The sequence below is a fragment of the Notothenia rossii genome (genome assembly GCF_949606895.1).
Source record: "Notothenia rossii genome assembly, chromosome: 1".
NCBI lineage: Eukaryota > Metazoa > Chordata > Actinopteri > Perciformes > Nototheniidae > Notothenia > Notothenia rossii.
The window spans coordinates 68,466,904-68,491,744 of NC_136912.1; the positions used below are offsets into that span (position 1 = coordinate 68,466,904).

Consider the following 24,841-nt stretch of genomic DNA (forward strand, 5'->3'; position numbering starts at 1 on the left):
TTTCACTCATCACAGTTTAAGTTTATTCAACAAATTAGAATTAATACAAAATCTAAAACATTATCAACATATCTAACAGAAAGGATAGAAGTAATTTTGCTTAAGGCTGCAGCTTTAAATATCATCCATCTGATATGAAATTTGACATTAAATATAAAAACATAGTGGTGTTTCAGCAGTGCCTTCAGAAGGCATGTAGAATTTGCTTTGGCCATGTTACTTGGATATAATTGAATATTCAAAGAAGGTCCAAATCTACCAGCGAAATATCTCTTTGGTTCATGTACCAACGCATGTAAATCTAACCCACACACTAAAGGGTCATGTGACAGATCATATCTAAAGCTCTTCCTTCTTCTTTAGGATTATCTGTCGCACCATTTCAGCTATTTTAGGTCGGATTTCTCGCACTGAAACTTTTGGTCCCCATGCATCCACCACTTTGCCGTCGACATCAATAAGATACTTCCAGAAATTCCAGTCAGGCTCCATTTCAGAAGACTCTGCAATGAATAAAAGCATTCACAATTTAAAACATTGTCTCTTTAATACATTGTAATTTCTTAGCCTCAGCCTAGAGACACTTCCTGCCCTTCTTCATAGTTTGTTTTCTATTCATTCCTTTTGTTTTAACAGATTTTTTTCTTGTCCTTTTTTACACATTTCAACGAAGCTTCTATAGGCAGATTTGACCACTTCCTTTTATTTTGATGTACTTATTTCTTCCTCCTCTTAATCTCCTCTAATTGTTTTACTTCCTGTTCCTTTTTCTGTCTGACATGTTTTGTTTGTCTTCTTTCCTCCCTGTTATTCTTTGCTTATATAGAGTGGTGCAGTGATGATGTATTTGTAATGATGACCCGAAAGTTAGCATAGCAAGGATAATAAGCTATGTAGCTAACACACGTTTATGATACATCACAAGTTTCGATCAGCAGTATAAGCTCCACGTCACGGTCACCTCCAACGCTAGATCAAGTTCTTTTTATACATCCACGTTTCGTCAGTTTATTTAGTGACTTGTAAGCAGTTATAGTTTTTTTGACACATATGTACATTCATGAGTGGGCTACAACTCCAGTACTTTATGTTGTTTAACTTGTGTTAACCACAGAACTTATTTCAGGCCTCTAAGCCATGAACACATTCAGAAAGACGTTCACTTCGAGAAGAGGGACCGGAAGTTATAAAATGCTAAATCATTTCTGGGTTTTTGGACTCATTCCTGCACCTCTCTATATTTCTTAGCTCTCTGTATCTTAATACTTTTAATGCTGTGTCATACACACTGTAAAAAATGGCTGTAGATTTTACGGTGTAAAACTGTCAAACCACGACAGTAAAAGACCGTAAACTCGTACTCGTATTTTCGTATGATTATTTCGATTATGAATGAGTTTGCGCAGCTTTGGTCGCACACCAAAGTATAGTTAATGTTTAGCTAGGCTAATACTGTTCAGACGTCTTTGCGAGAAGGGGTAAATTGATTGATGAATTTAATTTTTTTTTTTGTAACAAGATTGTCCGAGTGTAGTGACTCTTGCAAAAGTGCTTTGAAAAAAGTGGTGCCCGTTCCCAGGCATGCCTGGACACATTTCAGGCTAAAATGCCATTGCCCGTCAAATTTGAGCGGAGGTTGTGGACAGAAAGGGCGCTTGAATTCAAACATTAACGGTTGCCTCTCTGATGTGTCGCTCTTGTGTCGAAGTGATTTGAACTACTCTCCAGCAGGTACTTCGTCTGATTATTCTGGACTTGTCTGAACGTTGCAGCTTGTCGGCTTGTTGTTGCAGCTTCAGTTAATACGGTAAGGTGAAGTCAATTTTTGCCCGTCAAATTTGAGTGGAGGTTGTGGACAGAAAGGGCGCTTGAATTGAAACATTAACGGTTGCCTATTTGATGTGCCGCTCCTGTGTCGCAGCTAGGCTAAGTGTAGTGCTAGGCTAATAATGTTCAGACCTCTTTCTGAGACATGGTAAAAAAAATGTGGTAACGAGATTTTCTGTGTTTTGTGGCTCTTGCAAACAAAAACGTTGTGCCCGATCCTAGGCATGCCTGGACATATTTCAGGCTACTTGTTAGTTTTATGGTGGATTTTTCTCGCTGCTGGAGAGGACGCTGGCGTTGACTGTTCGCCGCTTCTCCGCCTCTGTCACCCTCTATCACCCTCAACTACCATTCGTTCTTCAATCTTTCGAATTGGACCACTGCCCTGCATTTACACATCTTTAATGCAATGCACATTGTTTTTAAAAAAAATTGTTTTACTTATTTTGGACTTCTGCCTCCGTTGCTGGCTGTAGCCGGCTGCCCTCACGTAGCAATCATTGTGCCGGGTGGCTATTGCTATCTGCTACATCGCCTACTGTCTGTCTCCGTCCCACGCAACAACCGTGGACTCTCTCTGCCTCCTGCCTTCATCTCTGGGGTGCATCTGTCCCGTCCCGCTGCTCACATCCTCCTGCCATGTTGTGGATCTTCCTCGTCTCCACAACAATCCTCCACCTCTGTGAACCTAGCTAGCCCGCTAGCTGCTATCTGCTGCTATCTGCTATCGCTGCTATCGCTGCCATCACACTGCTCCCAGCCATTCCGCCTGTCATCATGCTGAAATACTCCATCTCACAGCTGCTGTCATTGACCAACTCCTCCACTCCGTCTTCCATCTCAGTCATCAGACATCTTGGACTCCTTCGTCGACCCCGCTACATTCACCGAAGCACCCGCCGCAGTTTTGTTTACCTTCAGCACGGACAATCCATTGCATCCATCTGCTCCACGCAACGCACTGTTGCACACCTGACGCTTCATCAGAACGCAACTCCTACTGCTTCTCTTACACTCTCCCCCGCTCACCTACACTCCCAGCTGCACGGAATACCTGGAGCGGATCCCACTCCCCTCCGCCTCCCAACACATATAACAAGCCATTTCTCCCCACCATCAAGCCCCCTCCTCTGCTCCACTGCCCCCCCTCTCATGCCCACCCCCGCGCTGCTAACCTAGACAACCTCATACCTCTCCAGCCTGCCACCACCCCTACAACCCCCCACTTGACCAATTTTCCCCTTCTAAATATACGGTCACTCAACAATAAAGCCCACATCCTTCATGAACTCATCCTGGACAAATCCATCGACTTCCTTCTGCTCACTGAAACCTGGCAACAACCCAATGACTTCTTCTCGCTTAATCAAACATCCCCCCCTGGTTTTAATTACATCACTAAACCCCGCCCCTCACGCCGTGGTGGTGGGCTGGCTGTCATCTACAACCAGAACATCCGGACTACAGAACTCACCCTCCCCTCAGTACCATCCTTCGAATTTCTCGCCTTCAAAACCCCTCCCTCACTGACAGTTATCCTCATTTACCGCCCACCTAAACCACACCCCTCCTTCCTCTCTGATCTCACTGAACTCCTAACCATTGCTTCATCCCTCTCCCTACGTCTGTTACTCCTCGGCGACCTTAACATCCACATGGACTCCACCACCTGCAAATACGCTTCTGAATTTTCCTCCCTTCTGGACAATTTCTCATTTCCACAACATGTCACCTTCCCCACCCACGATAAAGGACACATCCTTGACTTTGTCTGCTCCACCAACCTCACAGTACTCGACCTCCACCCCTGCCCCTTTCCCCTCTCTGACCACAAACTCATACAGTTCACCACCGCCTCCCCCGTCCGCCGCCCCCCCCCCCCATCCAGGAACATCACTTTCCGTAATTTACGCTCTGTTGATCCCCAGCACCTCTCCGACCTGCTATCCTCTACTCTCCCCCTGGACTCGAACCTCAGCTCACCCGATGATCAACTCAACCACCTTAATTCAACCCTACTTGCCTCCCTCAATAGCTTGGCCCCCCTCAAAAGTAAAAATGTCACTTTTAAAACCTCCTCACCCTGGTTCACCCCTGCACTCCGTAAACTGAAGCAAACCGGCCGCCAGCTTGAACGCCTAACCATGAAATCGTCCCTCACAGTTCACCATGATTCCTACAAACTCCATCGAGCTACCGACAGAGACGCCCTCAATGCCGCAAAATCTGCTTACCTCTCCACCATCTTCATCAACCCCTCCCGTAACCCCAGGACCCTCTTCTCCACCGTCAACAAGCTCCTCAAACCCCGTGCTGACACCCTCTCTTCCTCCACTTCCACATGCAGTTCATTCCTCCAGTTTTTCTCTGACAAAATCACTGCCATTAATCACTCCCTATCCGCTGCATCTGACACACAAACATCTCCCCCAACATCCACCGCCACAATTCCTCCCTCCATCTCCCTTGACCTCCCGAGCCCTCCTCCCCACGGCATTCTCTCCCAGTTCACTCTGGTTACCCCCCCTGAAATACTCCAACTGATCAGCTCCTCCAAACCCACAACCTGCTCGCTTGACCCTCTACCCACCCCTCTTCTGAAGTCCTGCCTCCCCGTCCTTTTCCCCTACATTGTCAACCTTTTCAACTCCTCCCTGTCCCAAGGAACCGTTCCCTCTGCCTTCAAAACTGCTGCTGTCACTCCCATCCTCAAGAAACCCGGTCTGGATCCCTCCTCCCTCAGTAATTACCGCCCCATCTCCAACCTCCCCATTCTCTCTAAAACAATAGAACGCATCATCTCCAAACAACTCCACCGCCATCTCCAAAAACATTACCTTTTTGAACCCCTTCAGTCTGGTTTTCGTCCTCACCACAGCACAGAAACGGCACTCATCAAAGTCCTCAATTCCCTCCTCACCTCTGCTGACACCGGTTCCCTCAACATCCTCATCCTCCTTGACCTGAGTGCAGCCTTCGATACCGTGAGCCACACCATCCTGCTTACCCGACTAGGGGATATCGGTATCGAAGGTACTGCACTCAGGTGGCTCCAGTCCTACCTCTCCGACAGATCCTACTTCATCTCCCTCAACAATCACTCCTCTACCACAGCTTCAGTCACCCAAGGTGTTCCCCAAGGTTCAGTACTCGGCCCCCTCCTCTTCATCATCTACATCCTCCCCCTTGGTCAGATTCTCCGCCATCACAACCTGGACTTTCACTGCTATGGTGACGACACACAGATCTACCTCAGCACCAAATCCCCCCACAACCCCCCTCTCACACACATCGAATCCTGTCTGACTGCAATAAAATCCTGGATGCAACACAACTTCCTCAAACTCAACAGCAATAAAACTGAACTCCTCCTCATCGGCTCCAAATCCACCCTCAGCAAAACCCCCAACCTGACACTCACCATCGATGGCACCCCTGTTTCCCCCTCCACCCAGGCACGCAACCATATTCGACCCCACCCTCTCCCTCGACCCCCACATCCGCCAAGTTGTAAAAACCTCATTTTTCCACCTCCGCAATATCGCCAAACTCCGTCCCTCTCTCACCCGCCCCGCAGCTGAGCGACTCATTCACGCCTTCATCTCCTCCCGCCTTGACTATTGCAACTCACTCCTCTTCGGCATCAGCACAACATCTCTCAACAGACTCCAGCGTGTCCAGAACGCAGCCGCCAGACTCCTCACCCACACCAAATCATGGCATCACATCACCCCGGTCCTCAAAGAACTCCACTGGCTTCCCGCCTCACACCGCATTCACTACAAACTCCTGGTCCTCACCTATAAAGCCCTCCACCATCTGGCCCCCCCCTACTTCACTGACCTCCTCATCCTCTACCAACCACCCCAGTCCCTCAGATCCACCTCAGCCGGTTTGCTCTCAATCCCCAAGGCCAAACTCCGGAGCTTCGGGGACAGAGCCTTCTCTGTGGCAGCCCCGAAGCTCTGGAACTCCCTTCCCCAAGACCTCCGTGAGTCTGATTCCCTCACCCTGTTCCAGTCCCGTCTCAAAACCCACCTTTTCAACTCTGCTTATCCTTAAACCCACCCCTCCCCCCTCTGAACCAACATCCTCCTGACTGCTTTTCTGTTTTTGTTTTGTTTTTTGTTTTTGTTTGTGGTTTTGTTTGTCGACCTGACTCATAATGTAAAGCGTCTTTGGGTCTAGAAAAGCGCTATATAAATCCCATTTATTATTATTATTATTATATGCCTGTTTGACCATGTATTCCTGTTGCATTTGTGGAGAATCTGTTCAGTCTCTTAAGGCGTATGTTGTACATTGCAAACTCCACCGCAATGAACCTCGTTGTATTTTCAAGTGTGTTGGAATTGATTGTAAGCAGGTGTTTTCTGGATATGCATCATTAAAGTCTCACTTCTATCGCCACCATAATGGCACATCGTCGGTTGCTCAGGATATGGCTTTAGCAACGTTAAAATGTGCAGTTTCACTTTGTGAACGCCAGTGTGACGGAGTCAAAGAGCTGGTTGCACACCTGAAGGAGCACATAGCAGAGGGGCGTCTTGTGAAGTGTCCTGTGAGAGGATGCAAAAGTGTCTTTACTGTAAAATCTTTGTTTACTTCCCATTTGTCCAGAAAACACAGACATTGTTCTGTAAATATGATTTGCGGCTCATTCGAAAATGCATGTCCTTCTACAAGTGAGCAGAGTGCCACTACCATACAGGAAACTGCCAGTATGTCAGATGATGAAGACACTGTTGGGGACATGTGTAATTTCAGTGACTTGTACCACAGAAATGTGTGTATGTTTTACATAAAATTGCAGGGGCAACATCTTATTCCAGAATCTACAATTCAGAACATTGTTGAAGAGATTCAGAATATACATTGGGGACACGTTACGATACTTTGGGACAGACATATACTCTGAATAGATTAAACTTGCTTCTGAAAGATTTGCCAGTATCGGATGAGGACATTGTAAAAATCTGTGATACAGTGAAGGAATCTGACTTGTTCTCAGCTTGCCACACAGGGCCTATGAGAACAGCCTACTCTCGAGCCAAGTGCTTTAGAGAAGTGTTTAAATATGTTGAGCCCAAAAGGGTGTTTTTAGGCAGAGATGAGAACAGAATAGAAAGATTTGCATATTATGTTCCTGTGTTAAACACTTTGAAGAATATGCTAGGGTCAGATTTTTGGCAGGGTCTCATGTCGGGAGATTCTAATGATGTCTCCATACCAGATGTTCTCTGTGACAGCTGTGATGGTAAGGTGTTTAAATCCAACACCTTTTTTTCAGGAAACCCCAACTTGTCTTAAGCTGGTCTTATACCAGGATGCATCTGAGGTGGTGAACCCTTTGGGTTCTGCAAAAGAAAAGCACAACATTTTGGCTGTGTACTTCTCACTACTAAATTTCCCCCCTCATGTTCGATCAAATGTTGATCACATGCAGCTGGTTTTGCTGTGTAGAGAGAAGGACTTTAAAGAATTTGGCCATGCCAAGGTTTTCTCAGAGTTGCTGGCTGACTTGAAAATACTGGAGGAGAATGGGATAACAATGGCAGATGAAACTGTCGTTAAAGGGACTCTTTACTGCATTGCTGGAGACAACCTGGGCTCGCATTGCATTGGTGGATTTACTGAAAATGTCAGTTTCTCAAAATATTTCTGCAGATACTGTCTAATTTCTCGAACTCAATTTTGCGGTGATGACCCAAATTCATGTGGACCAGAGCGCACCACTGAAAATTACAGGGCTGCAGTTGATCGTTTGGAGACTGAGGATGTGACAGATGTTCAAGGAAGTTCCGGTCAGTGTTTAACTCTTTGAACCACTTTGATGTTTGTCTGCCTGGTTTGCCCCCATGTCTTGGCCATGACATATTTGAGGGTGTCAAAAGAATATCTCAGATAAAGTCCAACATCATAAGAGAGTTATGATGTTGGACTTTATCTGAGATATTTTGTTAAGAAAAAGAGATGGTTCACATACTCTATTTTTAACAGGTGCATTAAGCAGTTCAAATATAGAACCACAGATGCTTCCTCCAAGCCATGTGAGGTCAGTCCTAAAACACTAAGACTTTCTGGTCAGGCTGTACAGAACTGGAATTTTTTAAGACTCTTGCCTCTAATAATTGGAGACAGATTGCAAGAGCCACAGGATGATGTTTGGCAATTAACTCTACAACTGAAAGACATAGCTGACTTGATTTGTGCTCAGAAAATGTCGAGGCCTCAGGTTACTTACCTGGATGCTCTCATTCAGGAATATTTAGAATCCAGGAAGGCACTGTTTCCAGATAAAAATTTGAGACCAAAACATCATTATTTACGGCACTATCCAGGATTGATTCTAAAATTTGGCCCACTAATGCGATTATGGACTATGCTCTTTGAGAGCAAACATAGTTACTTTAAAAAGGTGTGCAAGGCATTTGAAGAATTTTAAAAATCTGTGTCTCACTCTTTCAGAAAGACATCAGATGTTTCAGGCCTATCTTTCAGCTGGGTCAGTAAGTTCTCCAGCCTTGCAAATAAAAGACAGATCACCATTTTACTCCGAGCTTAACAGTGAACAAGTTCAAGATGCAGTCTTACAATTTTGCTTCACTGAAATAAATGCAAAGATTCCTGTAGATGTGCAATATAATGGAATAACATACAAGAAGGGCCAATTTGTTGTCACTAGGAATGATGACTAAGTGGAGTTTGGTGAACTCATCCTCATTGTAGTGAAAGATGGTTCTGCAATTTCTGCAACATGTACTCAGTGAAAAACGAAAGTTGAAGATTGCAATGCCTACACATTAATGAACTGATCGACATGTGGCCATTATCATCTTACATGAAAAATGGATACCAGATAGTCCCATTGAAGCACTGTGTAATGTCAGAGTAGATTCTTAGATGTCAGATGTTTTCCAGAATCTTCCAAATTCTTTTTTGTTTTTATGTATCTGATAGATATGGCTGAGATACAGAAGATAAGCAGTGCCATTACTGCAGTTTTTCCAGATCTTCCTGTAGCAGTTCTCAATTCAGTAGTAGATACTTTGGAGGCACTTGGTGCAGGGACCACAGATGATCTGCAGTACGTTACAGAAGCAGACCTGCTGCTGGTGTTGAAGCCAATCCAAGCCAGAAGACTTGTTGCTGCCTGGGCCCAGAACAGTAAGTGTATTGAAATGAATACAGTTTCATAACATTAAATTGCCATCACACCAGAGCACAAACTATATAGTTATTTAATGATACATTACATTTTCAACAGAGTAGCATTGTCATGGTTTCGGGTTTGTTTTCCTTAGTTTCATTGTGTTCTAGGACTTTTACTTTGTAGTCTTGTGTGTGTGTTAATTTCCTTGTTGCTCGTGTGTTATTGACTTCCCTTTCCTGTATTTTGGTTGCTGTTTAACAATGTGATTCGTTGTGTCACTGCTCACACCCCTTGTGTTACCTCCTGGTTGGCTGCTTTTATGCCCTTTTGAGTTTTGTAAGTAAAGATACTTGTTTGTTTGAAAACTTGCTTTGTTGTGTATTTGGCTCAAGCTCTCCTCTACACATTGTGACAGGCATATCATTCAGGGTTTAATGTTTTTTAATCTCCTTTGTTCTTCTGTTACAGACTCAACCACTCCAACCTCAGCCTGTCCCTCTCTGGTGTCCGTCTGTTCCACTCCGTCCTTTCCCTCACCAGCATCATCCACAACCACCTCGTCCCCGGGAGCCTGTTCCGCTTTTGTGCCAAACTAGGTAGACAATTTCCAAATATCATGGCAAAAGTTCCCTGAAGAGTTACTGCAGAGTTTGGAAAGGCAGAGAAGACCGAGTCCGCGACTACGCCGAGAGATGGTAAGGATTGTGGTCTTGGAGATTATGAAGGTGTCTAATAATCCAGCCAAACGCAACACTACAGAGATAGGCAAAAATAATGGTGGCCAAGTATCCAAAATCCTTACAGGATGTCATCGAGGGTGATGTTGTTGGACCTGGATACCATTCACTGGTAAAGCAACTCCAAGCACGAATTGAAAATGTTAAACGACCCAACACACCAAAAATAATTAAACGCAAGGCCACATCAGATGATTATGACACAGAGGAAGTTCCAGCAAAAAAAAGATCCGGTGTTCAAGACACGTATGGCTGCTGCGTCAACTGGGAGCCGAAACATTTGCCACTCTCCGAGACTGTGGAGAGTCAGCAAGAAAAAAAAGAAAAGATGAAGAATGTGTTTGAAGAGATAAACTACAATACAGACGATGTGAGAACATTAGTACAGTCCACCTATTACACGCAGCGTGTGTACATCAACAAGGGGACAAGCATCGACACACTTGGCCAAGAGTGGCCCTTTTTGTTCAGGGAAGGTGGTATGCCAGCACACTTCCAAGAACTTACAGGTGTGAGTCTGATGGAGTCGTTCCTTGCCAACGTGGACAAAAAGGGTAGACGCCTCTTAGACTTCCTCAAAAGTGTTGCTGCACCAAAAAACAAGCAAGTCCTGGATGCTCTGATCAAGTTTTAGACTGAGAGAGGTCAGTCGGATGGTTGTTCAGAAGACATCATACAGATGGTATGTCTCTTACTGGCTCTTTTTGGTGAGCAAAAGGAGAACCTGTTCCATTTTGTCGAGGACACATGCCTGGCCCAAGAGGTTCAGATGGAGAAGTTGCCGGCAACACCCTGCATTATTGTGTGTGGTAAGTAAACAAACACTGAAAGTGCAACCAAACCCTCTAGAATAAATCTACTAGTGTACTGAAATACAATTGTACTACTGGCTTACTTAGTTCCAGGTTATGTTGCAGCCCATATAACGATACTGACCATTACTTTACCTGATACCAAGGTCAGCCAATAGCAGAATTCAAGGCAGCAGTATGGTTTTAACCAACTCCGTTATCAGTTTTGGTTGTTTTTTGATGGCCCTTGTTGAATGTAATAAGCACCATTGTATGTTTAGTCAATGGCTGACATGGATGCCTTTGTTATGGAAGTTTATTTGTTTGTTTTGTTTTTTGTATTCTTAAATTTTTCAGGGTCCTCCTGCTTTGCTGCTGGGACGTTTATGTTGAGCATCGACCAAGAGGTTGTCAACGACCACATCACTTCCTTCACGTCTGCCTTCTGCCTGATGTTCGGGAGTTACTACTGTTTCAACATTCACTACACAGTGGAACTACGTTCAACACTTGAGTACCTCCAAAGGTACAATTTCTTTGTTGTTATTGTATTTAACAATACAAGTTTTTATTTCAGCACTCAATTGTTTTTTGTGAATTAATATATGTATTTTTCATGAAGGCGTGTCTTCTCAATAAATCCTGAGAGAGGAACCAAAGTCGAGTGGAAGAAAAACAAGAAAGTACTCCCAGTCAATCCCAGAGTCCTCACTCTGATTGCAGACCTTGCAGACCATGAGTGGATATAGACATACCCTTCTAACCCTAACCCTTTAGAGTTGGGTGCTTTGGAACAATGTGTTAAGGTGTACTGTACTGCAGATATTTGTTAAATTTGTATCGAATTGTTAGTTCTGAAAGCCAATGTAAACTTTTCCTTGGAAAAGTGTCTGGTATAGTTTGTAAAGTCACAGTACATGTTCAGCTTTACTGAGTGAGGTCAATAGTTTTGTGCTGCAAACAAGTTCAGGCGAACTTGATAGTTCTAGGAATTTGGAACTCTTACGGCCCGTCCACACACAGGCATGAAAAAAATCTTTCAAAGCTTCGCCCATTCACTTGAATGGGGTGACGTAGAAGATTTGTAATCTTCGCCAAACTGCATTGTGGGGAGCGGAGCATGGCTTTGCAAGCATGGGTGACGTAGAAGATTTTTAATCTTCGCCGAACTGCATTGTGGGGAGCGGAGCATGGCTTTGCAAGCATCGTGAGCATCAAAAGTTGAGCAATGTTCAACTTTTGATGCTCCCAATGCTTTCGATGCTGGCATCAGCCAATCAAATCCCGTTTATGCAAATCCCGCCAGTACAAGCGCTAGCCAATCAAACCGCGTGCAAGCTGGGAGAGCCAGAACGCAGTTCATTTCCTCATATTCCAAACGAGAAATTACGGTAGCAAATCACCCGGTTCTTTACGACCAGAACTATTTACCGGGATACAAACCGGAGGAACCAGGCATGGAGGGAGGTGGCAGAGACAGTGGGTGAAACTGGTAGGTTTTCGCCTGTTTGGGGAGTTTATATCCAGTTTACTTCGTTTTAACATTGCTATTGCTTTGTATGTCGGGGGCGGGAGATTCATGTGATTGGTTGTTGGTCGCGTTACTCGCAAAAAATCGGCAAGCTTCAGACACGCCCAGCATCAAGATTTTTCAAGATTTTTTTCATGCCTGTGTGTGGACGGGCCGTTAGTCATCGAGGTAGTCGTTTTTGTGAAAAGCAAAAATCCAAAACCTTTGCTTAACAGCAATGAAATAAAGCTTTTCTTTATTTTAAAATGTGAGATGTGACATTTTTTGTGCGGCTGCTAGGTACAATGAGCAATTTAAAAACATAAATTTGCGCTCAGAAAACTTGTTAAGTTTAGAATATATTAGATTCACTTTCATTGTCATTGCAGAGTAAAGGTACACATCCGATTAAATGCAGTAGCATGTAACCAGAAGTGCAAATATAGATAAATGCAGGAGTGTAGGTAATACAGCACAATGCAATACAATATGATGGACAGTGGAGAGTTACAATATACAAAAGAGTGCGAATGTAGGGTTGTCTGTAGAGTATGAACAGCATATATGTGCATTTGGTAAGTATGCAGAGTATAACATATGTATGGGTTGGGTATTTGTACTATTACAATATTGAACAGTGTAGGTGGTTCAGTCGATCATTTGTTTTAGAAGAAATGATTATGAAAATACTCAAGTCAGGCCAGTTCTGTTTCCTCTGATGGCATCATTAAAGAACTGAGCTGGTAAGTTGGCTGCATATTTAAAATATATACATCAGATTTGTATTCTGCGTCTAAAGTATTGTTTCCCTTCCAATAGGCCAAGCCAAACGTGTTCAGTAGTCCTCAACTGGATTCTTCTTGACATACCTTTCCAGGTAAGAGATACAAGTCTAGAGAGAGTAAATTATTGTTTTTGTTTATATTACAATGTATTCTTTGACTTTCTTTTCTCACTTGTTAGGGCATTGATAGGGCTGCACCATCATTAGGGCTGGTCCCAGTCAAACTACCAAGTTCCACTCAGCGTTCTCCTGCTGCTTGAAGTTCTCCTCCCTGATCCTTCAATGTGGACCTGTTTCTACATTCAGTCAGGACATTTATGGTGAGTGATTACACACAAACAGGTTTTCTATCATGCATGCTTTCAGTAAATATTGACTTTAGTATAGTGGTATATACTGTGCTCTTTAGAGATGAACTAATACTGAGGGTTTGGGGGGATGTTACCGTCAGCAAAGTGACATTACTCCAACTGCTAGCAGAGTCTATATCAATATATCATGTAATCATATAACCCATGACAGGACTTACTATAGTGAAAATGTAAATAGGTTATTGAGAGTCCCTTCATTTATAAACCATTTTCAAATTGAATTACCAGAAAAATCAGAATACTAAGATGTGCTGTATATTGTTACAGTCCAAAATTATAAAAATATTGTGATCTAAAGGTTTTGCAATATAATATATCCCACCACTACTTAAGAGTAAATGAAACGACTTTTGATCCTGTGATTTTTCTCTCTGCTCTCTCCCTGATGCTGGTGTTATAGGTCCTGGGTTCCCGATCCATTCCACCCACCCTGGTGGGACCCTCGATGTCCACATGCTGCTCCCTTGCCTCAACAGCTACAGGAGGGCAACACATTGGAAACCCCTTGACTGCTTGCTGATCTTTTTAATGGACTATCAAAAACTTTGGACTTCTGTCTGACTATGGACCAAGAGAGGATTTTACGTATTAGAAGTGAAATCATTACATTATACTGTTAATTTCACAATAAAACCATATTTCATGGCAAAACCTTTTTTTGTACTGCTTTTGTAAGGGAATTTATATAGGAAGAAGTAGTATTGTATTTTGCAAACTGATTATTTTACAGTAAAGCATTGTCAAATTTCACAGCACAGCATTTCCTTGTACGACATTTTAAGGGAATTTATATGGGGAAAAGTAGTATTTTTTATTACAGACTGTTAATTGTACAGGGAACCACTGTCATTTTTCATGGCATAACCTTTATTTGTACGGCATATTACGGGAATTTATATTACAGACTGTTGACTGCACAGTGAAACACAGTCTAATCTAATGGCAAAAACTTTATTTAGATGGTATTCATACAGTATTTTCATGTTCATTTTATGGCAAAAAGGTGTTTCTTTCAGTGGTAAAAACCTGTATTTATATGGTAAAATATGGAATAAAACAAACATTAATCGTAAATTCAGCAGTACTGATATCCTTTTACCGTAATAGTACATAAAGTTCTACCGTATTTTTTACGGTAAAGTTCTGGCAACCACAGCTTCCAGTTTTTTACCGTAAAAATAACAAAACATTTTTTACAGTGTTTGATCCCTCTCGTTGATCGTTATTTTCCCGGTCGGACAAATAAAACCCTCTTCTGTGGTAAACATTGCAAAACTTGTGTAATATGGTTTTAGAAATGCTGAGTATACAGTCCAAGTTCTGTTAATCGTGTCATTTCTGAAACACAATCCTTCAGGTTCCACCAGGCCCAGACTGGCCATCGGGAGGACCGAGAGGATTCCCGATGGTCTGGCCTGTTAAGTGGCCAGCTGATTTTTTTTTTTTTATGTATTGTGAACGCAACGCTGCGCAAATGCGGGTCTGCCTCACAGCGGGTGACTGTCTGTCTACATGATGTGGCCTGCCTACATGGCCACTTCCATACCGATCATAAATCAAAGCCCTCGATTGATCCCTGTGTGTCATTCAAGCTCGGGAGGGTGTGTGTATTTGTGGCACAAGCGAGCGCGAGAGAGAGAGAGAATGTGCAACGGTTACTTGAATTGTTGTTGTTAACATCTGGTTAGCTAGCTGCTCTAACAGATATAAGGAGTTGTTTCAACAACAAGGTGGAGGGAGAGTCCTCTGCTGTCAGACTGAGAGAGATAACTACAGCTCTGGTGAGGTTAAGGACTCTCTGGGTGTTTAGATTAGTCTAAGTTATCTCAGTGGGTCTCAAACGGTTTGGTCACCATTTATGTAAACACATATTTCCATTTGAGAGGGGAGTGAATAGTAAAATATGCATGAATAAAAAGAAAGAAATGTTAAAAAGGTGAAAAAAGGTGAAAAAAGGTAAGATAAACTTTTAAAACTTGTTGAGAGCTAATTTGCTGCTGCCTCAAGAGGAGCAGGGAGGAAAGAAGGGAGAGGAGGAAGACAGGTGAGGCTGTTTCAGGATCCCAGACACACTCACAACTATAAATGAACCAAAAATAAATAAATAAACAACTTTTTAAAAAAGAAATTATTTTGGATATGGTATGTTATTGGTTATGGCCATGTTCTTATGATTTTATGATTATTGTATACAGTTCTGTTTCATATGGGTGTAGTCTCTTTATTTCCCCCTCAAAGTGCACCAGATTGATGCATTTAACTCCAAAATAAAAAATAAAAATCTTACCGGGCATGCCCCCGGACCCCCCTAGAGGATTTGAGGACCACCCCCAATTTTGTTCACATGGATAGGTTCCCAAATACATTTGCACATTTATTTAAATAGTAACCCCAGTCCATATGTTTATTATTGGCCATTTCTACTAAAATAGATTTATACTGTGCAATTTTCCAAACTGGAACTGGGTCTGCGGAGAGCATTTCTCCACGATCCCAACTCATCTATTACCAACCAGGGAGCTCTATGCAAGTCAATGGGACTCCCTGTTAGTTGAAAATGTACGCTAAAGGGACTGGTGTGTGAGGAGCTCCGCGGATTGGTCCATTTTGGTTCCGGGAACAAATGGAAAAAGAGAAATCTCCAATGAGGCGTTCTGGGGCAGTATAGACAGGTATTTTCTGTGTGAAGAGTTGTTCTCGCTACAGGGTGTACTTTGAGGGTTTGTGACTTTGCAGACCGTTTACATGCAGAAAAACCTTCATAACACACAAGGGGACGGGTAATAACCGGAAAAGCATGACATGGGACTTTTAAACTACTATAACTATGGGCAGCAACGCTGTAAATATTCACAAATAAATCCAGCAAAATGGCACAAAAAGAAACTGGTAGTGGCCTGGCTAGGTGTATAATTCCCAGCCTGACTTATTGTCCCAGTCCGGCCCTGGGTTCCACAGATATTATAAACCTGGTTTTCTTTCAGGCTCAGCTGCTAAGTAAAGAAAATATATACATGTGATGCAAGAACAAACTCACACCACATCTCACTCACCGACGAGATATTTGTAGACATTGTTGGCTCCGGTTCCGACAACAGCTATCTTACTGAACAAGGGGAAGGAGACTCCATAGACTCTGCGCACGAAGCTGTCGATGTCTTTGTCGCTCCCGGGCTCCTGCTGCCCAAACTGGTTGCAGGGGAAGGCCAGAACATTGAAGTGATATGGCCCATAGTCCCTCTGGATCTGCTGCAGGTCTTTGTAGTGTTCTTCAGTGAAGCCACATTCACTGGCTACATTCACCACCAGGGACACCTAACACCACAGTAACAAAAAACAGTAACGGTCTTGACACAAAATAACAAAAAACTGGGTTCAACATACAGCTGATTACAAACTTAAAAGAGAGCAGGTGTGCAGAACATACTCACATAATGTGTTAGTTTTGTTAGCTTGTGTTTATGTCACATAAGTGCAAAGAAATACAAAGTATATTTTCTGTTTTATATCAAACTGCTTTGTGCGGAGCCAAGACTGTATCATTTAGTTTTTTCCAACATGCCATAAGAAATTGACTCCTGAGCGCTATAAAGTATCATCACGTACATCAGGGCTATTCAATTAGTTTGGAATGGGGGCCGGTTGATGAAAATGATCCAAAGCAAGGGGCCGGGAAGAAAATTGCTTGAAATATGAGCAATCATATTAAGAGCTTCAGATACAGTAAATACTACAGCAGGTCACCCTTGAAAAAGAGTTCAATGATCTCAATGGGATTCAACTGCATAAATAAAGGTATGAAATGAAATGACTACAACAGCATAGTGGAGTGCATATATTTTGTTTAATTAAATCAAACATAGCCCCAAGGCCTTTATAAATGGCAAGTTCAGAACTCAGTACATGTGAAGCTAATATAACCAACATCATTAGATTTAGATTAAATGATCGAATAATTCACACAAAATAGCAATTTAGGGCCATACACAAACAACAGTGCATATTATGGTATAATAACAATAAAGACAAGTGAGCCATACCACATCAATTGCTTAATTAAAAGCAAAAACAATTATCAAAAGACTTGTATTAATTACCAAACCACAACATACAGCCTTTTAAAACTCAAACCTTTTTTGATTAACATAGTGATAACTGACATACAGTATGCAACCAACTTGGCAATATATACCATCTAATGAGAGAAATTGCATTTTTTCGATTTAGCAAGAGCAGGGAAGTCGGGAGTATACGTTGTCATGGCAATACGCATACAGTGATGCAGATGCTGGTCAGTGAGGGATGCTCGATTGTTAGTTTTTATGGCATTCATGTGTGAGAATGCCGATTCGCACGTGTAAGTCGAGCCAAACATTGTGAGGAATTTCTCGTGGCTGACTTCATGAGTCCAGAACTTTTCAGAACCTGCCAGCTGAAATGACTGTCACAGGTCATCTGATGACTGAATGTCAATGAGTTCGAGTTGTAAAGACGCCTCATTTAATGTCACAATTAGCTCCTTTGCTTTCAGTGCAAACTCCCCCTCTACATTCACAGAGAAAGGGTCCTTCACAAATCTCATCACTTCAGTCGGGAGACTGAAATGTTCAAACCTCGCGGCAAAGTTGGTTTTCAATGCGTCCATAAATCCAGTCATCACCTCGGTGATTTGTAAACCTGCAGTGCGCAGTGTTGGAAAATGGAGCATTTTGCCTGGACATAAATCCGCAAAAAAAAGTGTGAGCTTTTTTTGAAACGCATGGAGTCTCTCCACAAGTTGTGTAACCATTTTATCTCTGCCCTGCAGCTCCAAATTGAGTTGGTTCAGATGTTGGAAAATGTCGCTCAAAAAGCAAACAGCAGCATAAAACTCATCATTCTCTATCAGACACAGAAAGGCGTTGGCTTTTTTATGTTTTGAATTGCGGAGAAACACCATGATCTCCTTAAGTTCACAAAATCGTTTCAAGACGTTCTCTTTGCTTAGCCATCTAATGTCACTGTGCATGAGCAAATCATTATATCGAGCTGACATGTCTGACAACATCTGGCGGAAAAGGCGGTGCTGTAAACTGGAGTTACAACAAATAAAGTTAATAATCGCCATGACAGAGTCCATTGTGTTTTTTAACTCACCACTCAGTTTTGCGCACAGGAGGCTTTGGTGGATGAGGCAATGAAGCGATCTCAGCTGTGGAGCCACATCTGCCAGCCTAGCGGACAGTCCCTGTGTTCGGCCCGACATCGCAGGGGCCCCATCCGTTACAAGCATGTTAATACGATCCAATCCCAACTTGTGCTCCTTGAAAAACAAAACCACTTTGTGGAACATCACCTCACCGGTCGTGTGTCCATCCAAAGGAATTAATCCAAGTAGATCCTCCCGAAAGCACTCACCATCAAAAAATCTAACATAGAGGCACAGCTGTGCAACATCGCTGCTGTCAGTGGATTCATCAATAGCTAGCGACATAACCTCCGCCTTTCTCAGTTTGTCCAAGAGAATCTCAAAAACGTCCGATGCAAGGGTCTCCACTCTCCTTGATTTTGACGTGTCAGAAATCGGAATGTTCTTAATTGAGTCAATAATGCTTTTTCTGATTTTCTCATCTGCAACCACTTCCTCAATTGATGCAAGTATACACTCTTTGACTGTCTCTGCGTCCGTAAAAGGCCTTTTCTTTTTGCCTAATATCCAGGCCACTCGTAGGGACGCTGCGGTAGCTCTCTCTTGGTCAGTGCAAGCCCGAAACAGGGAGCTACGTCTTTGGTCATAGCACGAAGTTAGCCCCAAAATCTTCTGGTGGCGAGCATCAGAGCCCGCTGGAAAATTGGCGTCAAAGTTGGTGTGAGCTGTCTTAAAATGCCTTCTCAAGTTGTACTCTTTACACACCGATAAACCCTCATTGCAGATTAAACACACGGGCCTCCCACTGACATTTACACACAAGTACTTCTCTTTCCACTCGCTGTTGAATTGCCGGTTTTCGGTGTCAACCTTTCGTTGTTTTAACGTAAAAAGAGACATTTTGATATCCAACTATGCTGACCAGGTTTGATTAATCGTACCATTGGCGCGAAACCGTCGAAGGTGCGCGAGCTTGTAGTGAAGGGCAGCGCGAGCCGCGAGGACGCGCGCAGAGACGCAATAAAGGACAGGAGTTGCTAGTAGGTGGGTTCGAAACCCGAGCCCGCCAAAGTTTTCAGGCAATGTCTTCCCCTCTATCTCTCAATGTAACACCCTCTCAGGAATAAAGGCACTCTGGCCCAAAAAAAAAAAAAGTTAAATTAAAAAAAAATTGTTATTAAACTTTAATTTTTTTTAACATTATACTCAAAAGGCCAGTAAATATCATCCGGGGGCCGGATTTGGCCCGCGGGCCGTCAATTGAATAGCCCTGACGTACATGTTACACACGCACTCTTTTTATAGTCTACAATATTAATATATTTTTAGACGTCCCTATTGTGCTTGCTGCAAATTTCCCTTGCCGTCAAAAATAAATATTGTCTTCTTTTTTTCTTTTTTCTTTTAAATAGTCTTAAAAACAAATAATAGCACTATTTTTTGCTTCTTTTATAAAACATATTCATCTTTCTTTGTCTATGTAAGCCCATTTACACAGAAGCGGATTCTGATAATATATCTGTCACAGGGGCTTAAAGGCCCAGATACACCGGCCCGAAATCGGCAGTAAATGGGAGTCAGGCCGAACATGAGCGTGGGCACGCCCTATTCGGAGTGGTGTGCGCCGCACCGTCGGGTCTTTTCTGCCGACCTGACGCCTTTTCTTGCCGATTCAACATGTTGAATCGGCGTCGGGAACACCACCGGAAGTCGGACAAAGGGATAACACTGATTGGCTGTTCAGCTAGCGAATCAGTGCATGAGAAGCGTTAACGGAAGTGAGGGAGGTAAACAAATGATTTAAAATGGAAGATGGAACACACACGGACGGCTATTTCAACTCATCGGTTTATAGAGCTCCTGTTCGTTCATGTTTTCAATGGACGAGAGTGAAAATGGAAAGAAAAACGCTATTTGTTGTTTGTTTATATCACGGAGTCTGTTCTTCTTCTCTGTTTTCCGGTTGTTGCCTCTTTTGAATGATGAATACACAATACCGCCGCCTGCTGGTAAGGAGAGTTATTGCCACTCACGCATACGCAGTTCATACGTGCTCGGCTCGGATTTGCGGTGTGTTCCAGTGCGCGAAGTCGGCATATACGCAGGAGAGCCCGGCGACGCAACAGTCGGCGTCGGCGACTTCTCAGATGACTGGCCAGTGTATCTGGGCCTTAAGTGCAAGTTAATAAGTGTCATATGTTTCAGCTCCATGCTTCAGCTTACAGTCAATCACAAGAGCAGCTTAGAACTGTAAACGCAAGCACATGCATTATTTTATTTGGACTACAGACTGACAGTTTGATCATCCCATCATCTGGTGCTGACATCTAGTGTTATCATGAATATCCTCATGAAGTTATGTGCATTACACAGAATATAATATACACAACCAAACTATCAACAAAAACAACAAAAGTACACACTATGCAGTGGCCACTCGTCATTAGGGGCAATTAAATTAATAATTCCAATAATATGCAAAAAAATATATCTTCAAATATATTTTAAGATCATGTTTAGTCATCTGATTTGTCTGTACATTGCTGTGTTAGTCCGCTGATCAGTGTCTACAGTGTGCCTATTGAGTCGCATTGAGCCGTGTTGAGCGATGTGGGGCAAGCTCTGATCTAGCCCCTCTCTCTGCTGTCAAAATGAACGTGTATTGTAAAAACTACACTGCTAATGTTGAAGCATTACACTTGTTGTTATTGTTAAGTATTGCTTTGTGATGGTGCCCTTTACTCCATGTACTAAGGTGCATTACAATATGACATCCCCACGCTGTGTACGTAAATGTATGTGCTGACAGTGTTGCTCCGTGTTCTTCATTCACGGCTTCTCGCCCCCTCTATCGGAACCATGGATAGCCTACAGCTATTTGTTTACGTGTATAAAAAAGCACCAGAAGCTTATACATATCTAAGTTGTTCGTACCCACCAGTTTTGTACATATAAAAACGCCACTGATACTATGTATCTGTGTTGGAATTTAATTCGGTACATTTACTCAAGTATTGTTCTTAAGTACAAGTATAATTTTGAGGTACTTACTCTGATTATTTTCCTTTTAATGCTACCTTATACTTCTATTCCACTACATTTTGGAAGCCAATATTGTATTTTTTACTCCACTACATTTATCTTGCCACCTTACAGGTTCAGATAATGTAATACAAAAATAAAAATCAACAAATAATAATAAGTACAAAATCAGTATCGGTATAGATATGCAGTAGTAGGGCTGCTCGATTATGGCAAAAATCATAATCTCGATTATTTGGGTCAATAATTGAGATCACGATTATTAAAAACGATTATCCATTTAACAAAAAATGTGTAGTATGTTTTTAACAGTTGATCACCCTGAACTTTAAGTATAATTCAATTGAAAAACCAATAAAAAAAATTATTCATTTTTTTAAATAAATAATCATTAAAAAGAAAATGAAATAATCTTTTTATTTCGATTATGTTGTTTTCATAATCGTTGCAAAATGGTGGAATGAGCTCCCCATTGACATCAGGACAGCAGAAAGCTTGCACATCTTCCGGCGCAGACTGAAAACTCATCTCTTTCAACTCCACTTTGATCAATAGAATTACTCACAAAGCACTTATATACTAATAAAGGACTGGCTTATCTAAAGCCAGTTGAGTAGCACTTGAAATGTTTTAGCTCTATGAAACCTGATGTACTTATATGATTCTGTTTTCTTCAAGTTTGTATTTCGTTGGTCGAACGCACTTATTGTAAGTCGCTTTGGATAAAAGCGTCAGCTAAATGTAATGTAATGTAATAATTGAGATTAAAATACGATTAATTGAGCAGCCCTATGCAGTAGCAGTATATAAAGTACTTAAAATTAGATTCACCTGTGATAGACACAATAGAGTATCAATAAGAGTAATTAAATATATCTGACGGTGTACTTTTACTTTTGATACTATTCTTGAGTATATTTTGATGCCAATACTTTTGTACTTTTACTTTCTAAATATGATTTTTTTTAAATGCAGGACTCATACTTGTAAGAGTGTAATTTTTTTTATGTTCTTTTTTTGTTTTGGTATAAAATCTAAGTACTTCTTCCACCACTGCTATTATTTGAAATACGGTATAAGTTCCTAGGTATGGTAATTGTGAGAATCTGTAAGTATCAGTTCATTTAACCCTAACCCTAACCCTCTACCCTTAATCTTCTTCCCTCCTGTTTTATTTATTAATTTTGTATTCATTGATGTATTATGAAATAATTATTTATATTACAAACTTTAAGTATGGTGGCCGACAGGTGCAAAGAGCCCAATGCGGCGTTATTTGATTTGCAGTGTTTCGTTTGTAGAGCGCATTTAGTGTCCTAAACGCTTGATGACAAATGAATTTGACCTGCAGTCATATCTGCATACTTACATAAAATAAATATATCTAACAATCCGAACTCCGAAATGTATATATGTTGGTTCAAATCATCAACGTTTTACCTTGTTTTGATATCTTGTTTTAACCTTTTTTTAACCTTGTGTGAATCCGTACTGTCCTGTTTTTCACTCTGTTGCTGCTTTAAACTCCTGAATTTCACCAAGGGGATTAATAAAGATCGATTTTACCTCATTTTATCTTGATGTTTTTGTTTTTATATTAGCATAGTTTCTGAAGCTGCAGTGCGTTACTCCAAATGGAAATGTTTTTGGCCCTTGTAGCACGTTTGCACCTGTCGCCCACCGTTATAAAGTGTACTTTTGCTATTTATATCATGCCAAAAATGGTGTTACGTCTTTTTTAAATTTGTTTCTCTGTAGTTTGGGAATAATATGCAAAGTATACTTTCACTATTTGTTGACACATTGTTCATCATCCTCTAGTATATGTTTTTATTTTCATTCATGTACAATTTTTCATTTAGAAGTTTTTAATATGAAATTAAAATAAACTCAGTTAGAAGATGTAGTAATTTCCTATACAATTAGATAAGATAAAAATGTATTGATCCTTAGCTATAAGAGATGTAAATACTATGCTTCCCACAATCAGACAGTCTAAATAAAAAAAATCCACAGTTGTGACAGGCAGTGTAATACGTCACTTCGTTGTAGGGAGATCATTAGAGATGATCTGGTTCACTAATCCGTACCTGGAGTGAATGAAAGCTGTGTGGAGCTCTGCAGCTGCAGGGGCTCCGCAGGCCTGTTGCCACGTAGGCTAGCGGGGCTACATGATGGGACATCCCGAGCAGGATAGTCAGACTGATCCGCTGAAGCAGTGTGTTAGTATCTAATAAAGAAATGCTTAGTGGGAAAAATAAAGAAAACATTCCCATGCAACATTCATTAACGCAACCGGTTGACATGCAGAGAGACCGTTAGAGCAAAGACTTTACACAGTACCGATATAATATTGATCTTTTCAGAGCAAGACTTACCGAACCCCGGTATTTTTCCAGGGAGACTAACTTCCCCCTGCTGTTGACTACTTTAAATGTATACAAGTCTTTCTGTTTGCTCTCAGTGAGGCTGAAAAGAGTCAGCAGCACGGCGAGCGCTCCGGGAAGCATCTTTTAGTCAAACTGTAGTGCCAACACAACAACTTCTCCAAACTCCTGTTGCAGGGGTCTGTAGTGTCTGCTGGGGACCGTGGTCAAGTTACAGACCGGAAGTACACCACTTCCTGCTCTGCTTCCGGCTGACTTTCAAAATAAAAGACTCTTTGAAGGATTTGTATTGGGCTCTTTTACACAAGCAGTCAATGGTTGCAACCAGTGCACTGTAAACATAATTGTTGTTGTTTAAGTCAGAGAAATTCTAACATTTTATAAAATATCATGACAAATGTCATTACAATGTAAGGGGGAATTTTTGTAAATAAAGTATGCACTCAACATAGATTTTTTCCAGTGATCTTTTTTGTTTAATTACAACAATTTAAATATTGAATTAATACTTTAAATGTGCATTTTTTTGTCAAAAAAACAATCATTGGTGTTACTTTGTTTTTGAAGAGTCCCTGTAGGCCTATATTATGAAAAAGTACACTTTTTACTTTTGGCAAAGTGTCTCAACATTATAAACTGATCATTGCATAATTCTTTTGAACTCTTATTTAGAAGGAGTGCTGAATAGAGAGAGCTGGAACTCTAACAACAACGTTTCACTCGCAGCTCATTGGGCAAATGAAGGCATGCATGCCATGGCCTACTTTTTCTTCAGGGATAAAGCAAATGGACACAAGCCAAAAATACGAAACAAAACCTAGGTTGCGTTCCAATAGTCCATTTAGCTTAGGAACCTTCCTAACCAAGTGAAATGACCCGGAAGTACGTCAGTGGCAGCCATGTTAAGTGCCGTTCTAATTCTCCAAATGACAGGAAAGGAGGTTTCAAACTTCCTTTATAACCTCCTTTAGCTTAGGAACCACTGGACCTCCCTTACCGAAAGGAGAGGAGAAAATGCTGCCCCACAATGCCTTGCAGCAGCAGCATTAGCGTCACACAACAGTCGGCCGTTCACGGAAACAAACGATTATGACGGAGAAATTATATCATG

At 41.8% G+C, this 24,841-nt stretch overlaps 2 protein-coding genes across 6 annotated transcripts; one reads left to right on the forward strand and one right to left on the reverse strand.

Moving 5' to 3' along the window:
• gpx7 (glutathione peroxidase 7) lies at positions 1–23,939 on the reverse strand. 4 transcript variants are annotated; one of them, XM_079658689.1, is made up of 4 exons: positions 23,722–23,860; positions 23,434–23,587; positions 16,227–16,488; positions 1–503 (listed from the first exon to the last, which is right to left on the reverse strand). In XM_079658689.1, the coding sequence occupies exons 2-4, from the start codon at positions 23,524–23,526 to the stop codon at positions 340–342; spliced, it is 519 nt and encodes a 172-aa protein (XP_079514815.1). In that variant the 5' UTR covers positions 23,527–23,587; positions 23,722–23,860; the 3' UTR covers positions 1–339. The 4 variants fall into 4 exon arrangements, with proteins under 4 accessions (XP_079514815.1, XP_079514816.1, XP_079514814.1 ...); XM_079658690.1 differs by having other exon boundaries at positions 23,434–23,573; positions 23,722–23,855; XM_079658688.1 differs by lacking the exon at positions 23,434–23,587 and having other exon boundaries at positions 23,722–23,939.
• On the forward strand, positions 7,879–15,201 carry LOC307047660 (uncharacterized protein). Of its 2 annotated transcripts, XR_013810519.1 has the most exons (6): positions 7,879–8,994; positions 9,449–10,526; positions 10,866–11,034; positions 11,131–12,895; positions 12,982–13,122; positions 13,574–15,201. XR_013810519.1 is itself a non-coding variant. In XM_079694750.1 (5 exons), exons 1-3 carry the CDS (start codon positions 10,397–10,399, stop codon positions 11,255–11,257), a joined length of 426 nt encoding a protein of 141 aa, XP_079550876.1. In that variant the 5' UTR covers positions 7,879–10,396; the 3' UTR covers positions 11,258–12,895; positions 12,982–13,122; positions 13,574–15,201. The 2 variants fall into 2 exon arrangements, 1 of the variants encoding a protein (XP_079550876.1); XM_079694750.1 differs by having other exon boundaries at positions 7,879–10,526.
• Positions 23,940–24,841: the final 902 nt, after the last annotated feature.

Coding starts and splice junctions, on each gene's coding strand:
- LOC307047660 (XM_079694750.1), top strand. CDS start 10,397: ATGGTATGTCTCTTACTGGCTCTTTTTGGTGAGCAAAAGGAGAACCTG. Junction 10,527..10,865: donor ACCCTGCATTATTGTGTGTG/GTAAGTAAACAA, acceptor TAAATTTTTCAG/GGTCCTCCTGCTTTGCTGCT. Junction 11,035..11,130: donor ACACTTGAGTACCTCCAAAG/GTACAATTTCTT, acceptor TTTTTCATGAAG/GCGTGTCTTCTCAATAAATC.
- gpx7 (XM_079658687.1), bottom strand. CDS start 23,649: ATGTCAACCGGTTGCGTTAATGAATGTTGCATGGGAATGTTTTCTTTA. Junction 16,489..23,433: donor ACAGCTTTCATTCACTCCAG/GTACGGATTAGT, acceptor CTGTGGTGTTAG/GTGTCCCTGGTGGTGAATGT. Junction 504..16,226: donor TGTCTACAAATATCTCGTCG/GTGAGTGAGATG, acceptor TATTCATTGCAG/AGTCTTCTGAAATGGAGCCT.